Source organism: Amblyraja radiata, chromosome 32 (assembly GCF_010909765.2).
Source record: "Amblyraja radiata isolate CabotCenter1 chromosome 32, sAmbRad1.1.pri, whole genome shotgun sequence".
Classification (NCBI taxonomy): domain Eukaryota; kingdom Metazoa; phylum Chordata; class Chondrichthyes; order Rajiformes; family Rajidae; genus Amblyraja; species Amblyraja radiata.
The window spans coordinates 15,132,254-15,144,976 of NC_045987.1; the positions used below are offsets into that span (position 1 = coordinate 15,132,254).

Genomic DNA, 12,723 nt, shown 5'->3' on the forward strand with positions numbered 1-12,723 from the left:
GCTAAAGCAAAAGCAAATCCAATTTATCTCATCCTTGAATAGTGCAGCACGCTGTAATGTTACTGGTTTTGTTTGAATAAACGGAGAGCTGCTGGAGGAACTCTGCGGGTCACGTAGCATCCGTGGCAGGGGGAGGGTCCAGGTGAAAGGTCTCGATCCGAAATGTCCACTGTGCATTTTCCTCCACAGATGCTGCCTTCCCGCCAACATCCTCCAACAGCTCTCGGTTTTTTTTTAACGCTCCAGATTCCAGCATCTGCCGCCTCTTGTGCCTATCTAATTAAAGTTCCATTTGTTGCCTGTTTTCCCTTGATCTTCCGTTTTGTGTCATTGCCATTCAATAATAAAATGTTGCAAGAATTGAGCAATGAAACGATCATTCCCGAATGCGAAATTTAAACAAGAAAACAATTGTGAGAGAATGCGGCCTCTGCAACACGCCAGTTGTACAGCCGTGCTCTCAGAGACTTCGTTGGATTTCAGAAGCCCTTTCTCTTTAAATCTGCTGTTAGTCATAACCAGAACAGTGAACTATTCACACAACGCAAAGATCTTGCATTTGATATGATTCAACGCATGCGCGTAAACCTGGATATTCACCAACAGAGCAGAGCCAACATCATACGACCCACCGGGATTCATGTCGGCATATATTCAGTGTAATGTCACAAATGTGTAGATATGTGGATTTTTATCAATGTAATTAAATAACTCTTGCCTATATACTTATTCTTCCCAAAAACGTTTTGTTAAATCCTCACGCGTCCAAAGTGACCACAGAGCAGCACACTTCCTAGGGTCAAACATTTATAATTGGCACCGTATCATTTATCTGTTAAATTGCTAATCAAAAAGCTCAGTTGTTTAAATGTGGATGAATCAAACAAGGGTACAATGTGCCACCAAGGAAAAGTAACCAGCCATCAAACTCTTCATGGTTTTTTTTTCAAAACTGCCATTTAAGAACCACAAATTTGAATTGATTTTGATTATTCAGTCCCATTTTATTCTTGGCACAACTTAACGTTATAATGTAATTCTGTTTGATATGTAGGAAAGAACTGCAGATGCTGGTTTAAATCGAAGGTAGACTCCAAATGCTGGAATAACTCAGCGGGACAGGCAGCATCTGTGCAGAGAAGGAATGGGTGACGTTTCGGGTCGAGACCCTTCTTCAGACTGCTGTCAGAGGAGTGGGCGGGACAGAGATAGAATGTAGTCGGAGACAGGAAGATTGGTAGGAGAACTGGGAAGGGGGAGGGGATGGAGAGGGAAAGCAATGGCTATTTGAAGTTGGAGAAGTCAATGTTCATACCGCTGCAATGTAAGCTACCCAAGCGAAATATGATATGCTGTTCCTCCAATTTGTGATGGGCCACACTCTGACCATGGAGGAGGTCATGGGCCACACTCTGACCATGGAGATAGAAAGGTCAGATTGGGAATTGGAGGGGGAGTTAAAGTGCTGAGCAACGGGAGATCGGGTTAGTTAAGACGGACTGAGCGTAGGTGTTCAGCGAAACGATCGCCGAGCCTGCGCTTGGTCTCGCCGACATACAGACGTTGACACTTGGAACAGCGGATACAGTAGATGAGGTTGGAGGAGGTGCAAGTGAACCTCTGCCTCACCTGAAAAGACTGTCGGGGTCCTAGTCAACTCGTCCCTTGCCACCCAAACCACCCCCTCCCCAGGTACTTCCCTCCACAATTGCAGGAGATGCAACACCTGTCCCTTTACCTCCCCCCTCGACTCCATCCAAGGACCCCAACAGTCTTTTCAGGTGAGACAGAGGTTCACTTGCACCTCCTCCAACCTCATCTACTGTATCTGCTGTTCCAGGTATCAACTTCTGTACATCGGCGAGACCAAGCGCAGGCTCGACGATCGTTTCGCTGAACACCTCCGTTCAATAGTTTGGATATCTGAGCACTTTGGTCTCATCATTAAGCATGGAAGTAGGGCCACAAATATCCCACAGGGGACACAATCCTTGTATACTATGTCTGCTTCCAACTGGCACTGCGTCTAAATTGTATTTATACATTCCCCACTCTTTTAAAATTCAATAGATGTTGCTACCATTAAATTTTGGTGCTCTTTTTTCATGGTTGGGTCTTATTCATTTTACAACACATTTTACAGCATCAGGTATAGAGTTGACATGCATTTATATCAGATTTAAACCAAGATCTCTTATCTATCCATTGAAAAGGAATGAATGAGTTGAAGGCTGCCCTAAGAGATTTGGATCAGCGTTATTCATACTTCAAGCAGCAACAATTCACCTTTATTATGGCTCTGGACCACACGCGGGAGAATGCCCATGACAAGACCCAACCTGTGTCCACTCTTGCTCAGGTAACAATAGAGGATTAAATCAAAGCTGTTGATCAAAAAGAAATCTAGATCCATATCTGGTATACATTTAAAGATTCAAGAACTGACGCATGTCAATAATGTAAATTCCATTTAGTTCTGGTAAACTTTGTTAAATGTTATTCACATCACTCAATATGTTTATGCCACAGAATGGTTAATTTCCCTTTTCCACAAATCTATTAAATATTTCCAGCATTTCTATTTTTATTACATAAAGCATTTTCCCAGGTGGAAACGCGGGTCTAGGTGTTTGTCTTGGGCAGTGTTTCTCATGTAGAGAGGGAAAGTGATTGCTACAGGCATGGGTAGTGATGAACAGAATAAAACTCTCAACAATCTTTACCTAAATCTCTGGACTAGACCTTCACCTTTAAGCTTCTGGCACAGAAAAAAAAGAGCACAGCCAAATGAACCAGTTATTATGTTGGAAAATAATAATAATAATAATAATAATAAATTTTATTTGTGGGCGTCTTTCAAAAGTCTCAAGGACACCTTACAGAAATTAACAAGAGTAAAAAAACATATAATCGGAATAAAATAAATAATAAAGACATCACCAGTACACAAATTAAAGACAGAATTCGATCCAAAGACAAAAAAATCAAAAACACAATGTGAAGAGAGAGCAGCGGCAGCCAAACCGCGCCAGCGTACACTCTCCCTTCCGACAGCCATCTTGGACACAAACTAAAATATTCACTTACACACAGAAATCATCCCCCCACAATGGTTACCACTGTGGGGGAAGGCACAATGTCCAGTCCCCATCCCCAGTTCTCCCAAAGTCAGGCCTATTGAGACCTCCGCTATTGCCTCTACAGAGGCCCGATGTTCCTGGCCGTTCTCGCCGGGTGCTGTTGCCCCGGCGTCGGGAGAGTCCTCACAGCGGCTGGGCCGCCTGGAACGGCCGCTTCCTAACCGGAGACCGCGGCTTCCGAAGCCGACAAGGCCGCGCCGGTTTGGAGCTCCCAGGCTCCCGATGTTGAAGTTGGCGCCGCCCGCTCCGTTCCGCAGACCCGCAGCCCGGAGGTGATGAACCCGGCGGTCACAGCTCACCGGATCTCCAGCGTGTCGATCCAGCGCGGCGACCCAGGCAAGGCATCGCCCGCTCCGCTCCGCGATAGCGCTCCAGCGCTGTACCGCCACTGAAGCCGAGGTGCTGGGCGGTCCCCGCCAGGAAACGGCGCTCCACGCCCGCTGGTAGGCCACGAGGACGGGTCGACGGGGCAGCCCGGTGAAAAAGCTGCCTCACCAACCAGGTAGTGACCTAGAAATATAGTTACCCCCTTCCCCCCACATTAAAAAGTCTATTTCGCCAACAAACAAAGTACAGGACTCACTAAAACTACAAAAAAAAAGTGAATTAAACGGACGGCTGCTGGTTAGCAGCCATTCCCCAAGATGGCTCCTCCTCCTCACGAAAATGAGTTATGTTGTCACTATACTGCATTAGCTATCTTTCATTCTGCCATGGAAGGAGGCTATTCTGCCTATCAAATCTATGCCAACTTTCAGTCATCTCATTCCCGCATTTTCACTATAATTTTTTCTGCTTGTTTACTTATCAATTTCCCTCAAATACACAATGACCAGCAGGGGTTATTTATACGGGGCAATTAACCCTACAGTATGTCTTTGGGATGTGGGGGAAACCAGAGCGTCCAGGGGACATAGTCATGCAAACTCCACACAGAGGGACATGCAAACTCCACACAGACAGCACCAGAGATTAGGATTGACATCAGATAACAGGATAGCGAGCATGTACAGTAGCACCATTACTATGCCAACTGAATAGAGTAGAAAACTTGCCTTTGCAAACTTTTTTCATGATTCAGTTTGGTTTTGATCATGAGATATTTGGAGTTAATTCTGCTACTAATTGATTTTGCACAGTGATCCACAAGTAGCACAATTAAAGATATTTTTTTAAATCTCAAACTTCAATATATTTGTCATATTTAATAATTTTGCCTCTATTGTGGAAAGGTGGGTCAAGTCAAGTCAAGTCACATTTATTTATATAGCACATTTAAAAAACAACTCTCGTTGGCCAAAGTGCTTTACATTTGTTATAAGAATAGCACAACAAAACAGACTACATGCATATATACATGTAGCCCTCACTCAGAGGACGTCAGGAAAGGCTTGGGAGAATAGATAAGTCTTTAGTCTTGACTTAAAAGAGTCGATGGAGGGGGCAGTTCTGATGGGAAAGGGGATGCTGTTCCACAGTCTAGGGGCTGCAACCGCAAAGGCGCGGTCGCCCCTGAGTTTATGCCTAGACCGTGGGATATTCAGCAACCCCAAGTCGGCCGGTCTGAGGGGCCTGGAGGTGGAGTGGTGGGTGAGAAGACTTTTTATGTAGGTGGGGGCAAGCCCATTGAGGGCTTTGTAGACACGGAGGAGTATTTTGAACATCAAGAGGTGATTTACCATAGAGAGCATTCAGAACCAATGAGATCAGATTGATTTCTTTATTGTCATATACACCAGGGTACAGTGAAATTCCTTATTCACATGAAACTTACAGATTAAACAATATCCTTGTGATGATAAATATAACAATAAATATAATGACGAGTGCAAAACTGCATTATGATGCAAGGTTGCAGTGCAATTCAAAGTAGTGCAAAACATATTAAAGGACAATATTGGGATAACCAAATGTGTGAGTAAGAGTACATGGCAGCAGCTCCAGGAACAAGGTGTGAAAGAGGTGATTGCTTAAGGAGTCTGATAGCAGTTGAAACAATCACCTCTTTCTAATATTTCTAATGTAAAATGTATGATTGTGAAGTACAAGGTTACTATTTTAGCACATTTAGTTAACAACTACTTTTAATGACCATTTGCCGTCAGAATTAGTCCATAACAATCGCGATAGAATACTTATTCATACGTTATTAACATTTTTGCATCATCTGTAACAATTAAATAAAATGCCTTTTATTGCAAATATTCTAGGCTGTTTATTATATGATCCATGGAATAAAGTTAAGATCGAACCCAGCACAACATGTATTATTGGCAGGCTCATCTACTGCGGCAAGTGTAATGCTGGCATTGGAATGGAAACACTCAAATAGTTACATCAAAGTGTATATTCTGAAGAATAAAAATGCATTAATCTTTGCACTGGAGCAAGATCACAATATTATGGCGTGCACAGCCTAAAGTTGTAGGTCAACTTGTTCTATTTGATCCATTTGTTTGTGCACGTCGGGTTGATTGTATTAGTTGAAACAGGGTGGACCACGTGAAGGTTGCAATCTCCTACACCAAGATCACGATGGGAAGATTCCTCTCATCAGTATGCTAGTACAGCAGTGAATGTGTTATTTGTACATTACTTTTCAGACTTTGTTAGTAGTGCTATGATATCACTAGCACATATTGTCCAAGGAGATCCACTCTAATTGTTGATGCAGAGTTAAGGGAAATTTAATCAGCAGATGGCAGGTTCTGCATTTTAGCTGGGAGTGTTTCAATTCCACGTCTAATGCGTGACAACTCACATGAGCACCAAATTAAACAAGTGTGTATCTTGTATCAAAACCAATATTGCATGGCTTTGCAGTTGGTGGAATCTTGGGCAAAAAAACAATCTGCTGGAGGAACTCAGAATATCAGGCAGAATCTGTGGAGGAAATGGACAGATGATATTGCAAGTCAAGATCGTCCTTAAAAAAAATTGTGTCCTTTTCCAATTATTTTACATTGGCACAAAATTCACAATAATTGTTTATCCGGAAATGCATACTTTGTTCCAAGATGAATGCATCTTAAATGCATCTTAACTTTTATAGTATTTAACAGTAATTTCATAAAATGAAAATCAATCAGAGAACACATTATAACAGTGTATCAGGTATGATTTACACTTGCAAACTCCTCTGTCACTACAGTCTGCAATACTATTGGTGAATGAGTCTGAGAAAGGTAATAACATATGAACACTGTGGGAAATTAGGAGTAAAGCAGGGAATTTCATTGTCCAGACTGCTCTTTTTAGTTCTCAAATTATAGTTATCCTGTTTGAGTAATGATGTGAAGCCGAATTGTAATTCATGCACGTTGTTCAGCTTCAATATGGATTTGTTTATATTTTTATTTAACATCTTTTCCGTGTAGGTTCAGAATTACCTGGATCACCACTGTAACAATGCGACTGACAAGCGAATCATGATCATGTTCGTGGATCTTTGCAAAGATCTCAGTGACTTTTGTACTCAACTTCAGGATATAAATCCCAAATCCTGCTCACCTGATGATGTACTGGAGAAGTGCAAAGTCCTCCTCAGCTGCAACAATGACATGAGAAACCTCAGAGTGAAGTAAGCAGTGATAATATTACTATAAAAACCTATGCTTAAGGCTTGCATTAATATAGCCAACCTAAGTACAATGAAACTCAAAATGTTAACAAAGGTTTGACGTGGTGTGGTCCTGTAAATCAAAGAGTTAAATGTTTCACGAAGCTGAAAGATCACAATTTGTATCCCAAAGTGTATTTCCTGCAATATCATTTAATTCATTGGTATAAAGGGAATGCACTTTCACTACTTCTGGACATCCCAAAGTACCTTATAGTCAGTTAAGTATTTTTCAAGGGATGTCACTGTTTCCAATAGGATAAGGACAAATTGCAAATTGCTATATAAGCAGCAGTGTGATACCTTGGAATCTGTTTTGGTGATGCTGTTTGTCATTGAATATTGGTCTGAACAATGGCCAAAAGATCTCCCCTACTCCCACCGGTAGCAGGAGGCCTGATCCGCTGAATTTCTCCAGTAGTTTTGTTTTTCGCTCAAGATTCCGGCATCTGCAGTCTCTTGTGTCGTCTCATTTCCATTGAAACTGTGCCATGGAATCTTGACACCCACCCAAGCAGTTGGACAGGTTTAGAACCTCATCCAAAAGACAGGAACGCGAGCAGTGCCATACTCCCTCTGTACCGTGGTGTTCACATAGATGCTGTCCATTAATTCAGAGTGAGGGTGCTACTGCTGAGTCACTGCTGGTGGCTCATGATTCTCTGTCTGGCAGTTTTCCATAAAGGATATTGATAAAAGTCCAAAGCATTGTCATAATTGAAACTTCAGAAAATTAGACCTGAGAGCCATTTGAAATGCCAAAATGGAACCAGTCCCCCTCCCCATCCACATCCCCTTCCCACCCTTTCCTTGCTCTCCTATTCTAAAACTATCCTCATTCCTCTTCATTCCCAACGTGCTCACTACCATAGTTTTGACTTCCCATTGCATGAACCTCCAGCTATACACCCTCACAGATGACTTCCTGTGTTGAGTACCCTCATGAGCAGCAAACCCATTCAACCCAACTAGAACATTCGAGATATCCTCGTCCTTTAGGGAACTGGGGTTCCCCTCTCCCATCATTGATGAGGCCCTCACTCGTGTCTCCTCAGTACCCTGCAGCTCCACCCTTGCTCCCCCTCCCCTAATCGCAACAAAGACAGAGTCCCCCTAGTCCTTACCTTCCACCCCATCAGCCGTCGCATACACCACATAATCCTCCGTAATTTCCGCCGCCTCCAACGGGATCCCACAACTAGCCACATTTTCCCATCTCCACCCCTTTATGCCTTCCACAGAGACCGTTCATTCCGAAACTCCCTGGTTTATGATCGGTCGGTTGGGGGCGCAGTGAGTCGGCTGCCCTGCCAGCAGCGTGTTTGTTATTTTGACTTTTTGGGGGGGTTTTGGTGTGTCCAAATGTTTGTCTTGGTGTCTCTTGGTGTGTCTTATGTGGGGGGTGGTGAGGGGGGGAAAGGGGGGAAACCGTTCTTCAGTCACTGCCTTGACTGAGGAGAATTTTTCCATGTCGCTTCTTTGCCTCCTCTCTCGCGGCCTAGCAGCTTGGAGCAGCCTTTCCCAGAGTCGGGCCCAGAGCTTTCAGCAGTGGGCGCAGCGTAGACCTTTCCATCGCGGAGCGGGGCGAACCGTAGCTGGGGGTCGCCAAAAAGGAGTGCTCCGATTGCTGGTCTGGTGACTTTGACATCATGTGGCTGTGGTCTGCGGCGCTTCTAGCTGTGGGCGTGGCGTGGACATACCATCCCGAGTCTGGGATCCCTTGCCGGGGATCGCCGGTGAAAAGCTCCGACCACCGGCCTGCGGCCTATAACATCCTGAAGGCGCGGTCTCCGGTAGGAAAATGCCGATTCGTGCACTCCAAGCCGCGGAGTGTGTTCGACCGTCCTCACGTCGGAGTTTAGATCATCCTGACGAGAGGGCCTGTACATCTGGCCGTCCGTAGCGGCGACTACGGAGCGTTCATGGCCCCGACCATGGATGAACAAAGGAGGAGGACTGACTGAACTTTGTTGCCTTCCACCACAGTGAAGGATACTGTGGTGGATGTTTGTGTTAAATTCTATTGTGTATTGTGTGGTTTTTCTTTTGGTTTTTTTAAGTATATCGCTGCATGGCAAATTCATTTCACTGTACCTTCGTTGGTGCATGTGATGAATAAATTTGACTTTGACTTCAAGTTCAAATTCAAGTTCAAGTGAGTTTATTGTCATGTGTCCCTGTATAGGACAATGAAATTCTTGCTTTGCTTAAGCACACAGAAAATAGTAGGCATTTACTACAAAACAGATAAATGTGTCCATATACCATGATATAAATATATACACACATGAATAAATAAACTGATAAAGTGCAAATAGCAGAAAGTGGTTATTAATAATCAGAGTTTTGTCCGAGCCAGGTTTAATAGCCTGATGGCTGTGGGGAAGTAGCTATTCCTGAACCTGGTTGTTGCAGTCTTCAGGCTCCTGTACCTTCTACCTGAAGGTAGCAGGGAGATGAGTGTGTGGCCAGGATGGTGTGGATTTTTGATGATACTGCCAGCCTTTTTAAGGCAGCGACTGCGATAAATCCCCTCGATGGAAGGAAGGTCAGAGCCGATGATGGACTGGGCAGTGTTTACTACTTTTTGTAGTCTTTTCCTCTCCAGGGCGCTCAAATTGCCAAACCAAGCCACGATGCAACCGGTCAGCATGCTCTCTACTGTGCACCTGTAGAAGTTAGAGAGAGTCTTCCTTGACAAACCGACTCTCCGTTATCTTCTCAGGAAGTAGAGGCGCTGATGAGCTTTTTTGATAATTGCGTTAGTGTTCTCGGACCAGGAAAGATCTTCGGAGATGTGCACGCCCAGGAATTTGAAGTTCTTGACCCTTTCAACCATCGACCCGTTGATATAAATGGGGCTGTGGGTCCCCCTCCTACTCCTTCCAAAGTCCACAATCAGTTCCTTGGTTTTGCTGGTGTTGAGGGCCAGGTTATTGCGCTGGCACCATATGGACAGTTGCTCGATCTCCCTTCTATATTCTGACTCATCCCCATCAGTGATACGTCCCACAATAGTGGTGTCGTCAGCGAACTTGATGATGGAGTTCGCACTGTGGTTGGCTACGCAGTCATGGGTATAGAGTGAGTACAGCAGAGGGCTGAGCATGCAGCCTTGAGGTGCTCCCGTGCTGATTGTTATCGAGGCTGACACATTTCCACCAATACGAACAGACTGTGGTCTGTGGATGAGGAAGTTGAGGATCCAGTTGCAGAGGGATGCGCAGAGACCCAGTTCTGCGAGTTTGGTAACCAGTTTGGAGGGGATGATTGTGTTGAATGCCGAGCTGTAATCGATGAATAACAGCCTGACATATGAGTTTTTGTTGTCCAAGTGGTCCAGTGCGGCGTGGAGGGTCAGCGAGATCGCATCCACCGTTGATCTGTTGTGGCGGTAAGCGAACTGCAGTGGGTCCAGGTTTTTGTCGAGGTAGGAGTTGATTTGCTCCATGATCAGCCTCTCAAAGCACTTCATCACCACCGGCGTTAGTGCCACTGGTCGATAGTCATTGAGGCACATCACCTTACTCTTCTTGGGCACCGGTATAATTGATGCCCTTTTAAAGCAGGTGGGGACCTCAGACCTCAGAAGTGAGAGGTTGAAAATGTCTTTGACTTCGACTTTGACTTTTTTGTTTACTCATCCCTTCCCACCCAAACCACCCCCTCCCCGGGTACCTTCCCCTGCAACCGCAGAAGATGCAACATCTGTCGCCACACCTCCTCCCTCGACTCTGTCCAGGGACCCCGACAGTCATTTCAGGTTAGACAGATGTTCGCTTGCACCTCGTCCACTGTATCTGTTGTTCAAGATGTGGACTCTTATACATCAGCGAGACCAAACACAGACTGGGCAATCGTTGCGCGGAACACCTTCGCTCAGCTCCCGTGAACCAACCTGATCTCCCGGTTGCTGGACACTTTAATTCTCCTTCCCATTTGCATTCTGTCCTCAGTCTCCTCCATTGTCAGAGTGAGGTTGAATGCAAATTGGGGGGACAGCATCTCATATTTCGCTTGAGCAGCTTACAGCCCAGTGGTATGAATTTTGATTTCTCTCACTTCAGGTAGCCCTTGCATTCCCTCGCTCTCTATCCCTCCCCCACCCAAGACACACTAGCTTCTCATTTTCACCCTACAAACAGCTTACGATGACCTGTTTCCTTTATCATCATTACCTTTTTTTGCATTTCTTTAATTCATCGTATTTTATCTCTCTACATCACCGTCTATATCTCTCATTTCCCTTAACCAGTGTGAAGAAGGGTCTCGACCCGAAACGACACCCATTCCTTCTTTCCAGAGATGCTGCCTGTCCCGCTGAGTTACTCCAGCTTTTTGTGTCTATCTTCAACAGTGTGTCATCTTCTTTGCCGACCTTACCCTCCAGAATGTCTTGGTACTTTCTTCCTGTGCCACTCACACCATTCACCTCTCTCTTCTTGTCCTCCATCTGTGCACAAGCGGTTATTGTCTCTCAAATCCCCTTTCACTCTGATCAAGTTGTCATCCAACCACAGCTTTACTAGGCGTCATTTCACGGATATTTTGTGCCTGATTTAACTTGCGGAAAGCAGCACCTTTCCCCTCAATAAGGCTCCCCAGATGGTGTTATGTCCTGCCACGTGGCTCTGTCAAATTATGGTGATAGCATGTGGCTCTTAACTGTTTGCTTTTTCCATGAAGAATTTTTTTATTTTTTTATGTCCATCTCATCTCTCATCTGAAAGCTTTGATGCCTACCATTTCTCAAAGTTTTCCCTCTGTTTTCTCCCCCAAGGTTTCCTCCTTATTTTCTCCCTCAGCCTCTACAAAGCCAAACACCTCATCCTTGGTGTTTACAACCTTCAGCTCAGTTCTTTTTTTGTCTTGGTATCTGGTTTGATGGTGCCAAGACAACAATGTCACTAAAACCAATGAACTAGTCGTTGACTTCAGAAAGGCGAAATCAGGAGACAGTGTGCCAGTTTTCATTGATGGGTCAATGGCAGAAGAAGTTAGCAACTTCAAATTTGTGGTGTTAACATATTTGACGACCTGTTCTGGGCCCCAGATAGGGCACGATTCTTAGATGTAATCATAAAGAAGTTCTACTAGCGCCTCTACTTTCTTAGAAGTTTAAAAATATTTGCATGTCACTGAATAGTCTAACCAACTTCTACAGATGCACTGTAGAAAGTATCACAACTGATTACATCATGACCAGATATCGCAATTCCAAAGCACGGCAATGCAAGAGGCTGTTGAGAGTGGGTGAGCCACCCCATTCTATCATGGGCTCAGCTCTCCCTATCATTGAAAGCATCCACATAAGGCACTGCCTCAAGAAGATGGCATTTCTCATCAAGGATCCCCACCATCTGAGCTATGTTCTCTCCTCGTTGCCACCATAGGGCAGGAGATACAGAAGCCTGAAGTTCCACACTACTAGGTTGAGATACATCTCTCTCCTCCAACCTTCAGGCTCTTGAGCCAACCTGTACAATTTAGGGGCAGCACGGTGACACAGCAATATAATTGCTGCCTTATGCCCCTGTCCCACTTAGGAAACCTGAACGGAAACCTCTGGAGACTTTGCGCCCAAGGTTACCGTGCGGTTCCCGGAGGTTTTTGTCAGTCTCCCTACCTGCTTCCACTACCTGCAACCTCCGGCAACCACCTGCAACCTCCCGGAACCGCACAGAAACCTTGGGTGGGGCGCAAAGTCTCCAGAGATTTCCGTTCAGGTTTCCTAAGTGGGACAGGGGCATTACAGCGCCAGAGACACAGGTTCGATCCTGACTGCAAGTGTTTGTCTGTATGGAGTTTGTATGTTCTCTCCATGACCTACATGGGTCTTCTTTTGGTATAATTGTAAATTGTCCCGAGTTGTGTGTAGGATAGTGTTAGTGTGCGGGGATCGCTGGTTGGCACAAACTCTGTTTCCATGCTGTATCTCTAAACTAAACTAAACTAAATCCTAAA

The 12,723-nt window shown here is 44.8% G+C and overlaps 1 protein-coding gene across 6 annotated transcripts in view; it reads left to right on the forward strand.

Moving 5' to 3' along the window:
- Window positions 1-12,723, forward strand: part of spaca9 (sperm acrosome associated 9) — a 47,454-nt gene that overhangs the window by 10,478 nt on the left and 24,253 nt on the right. For 5 of the 6 annotated variants that reach the window (XM_033048685.1, XM_033048679.1, XM_033048683.1 and 2 more), the window contains exons 2-3: window positions 2,214-2,359; window positions 6,518-6,720. In XM_033048685.1, the coding sequence (XP_032904576.1) occupies window positions 2,216-2,359; window positions 6,518-6,720 (347 nt within the window). In that variant the 5' untranslated portion in view covers window positions 2,214-2,215. The remainder of the gene's footprint in view (window positions 1-2,213; window positions 2,360-6,517; window positions 6,721-12,723) is intronic. The other variant, XM_033048682.1, reaches the window with a different exon arrangement.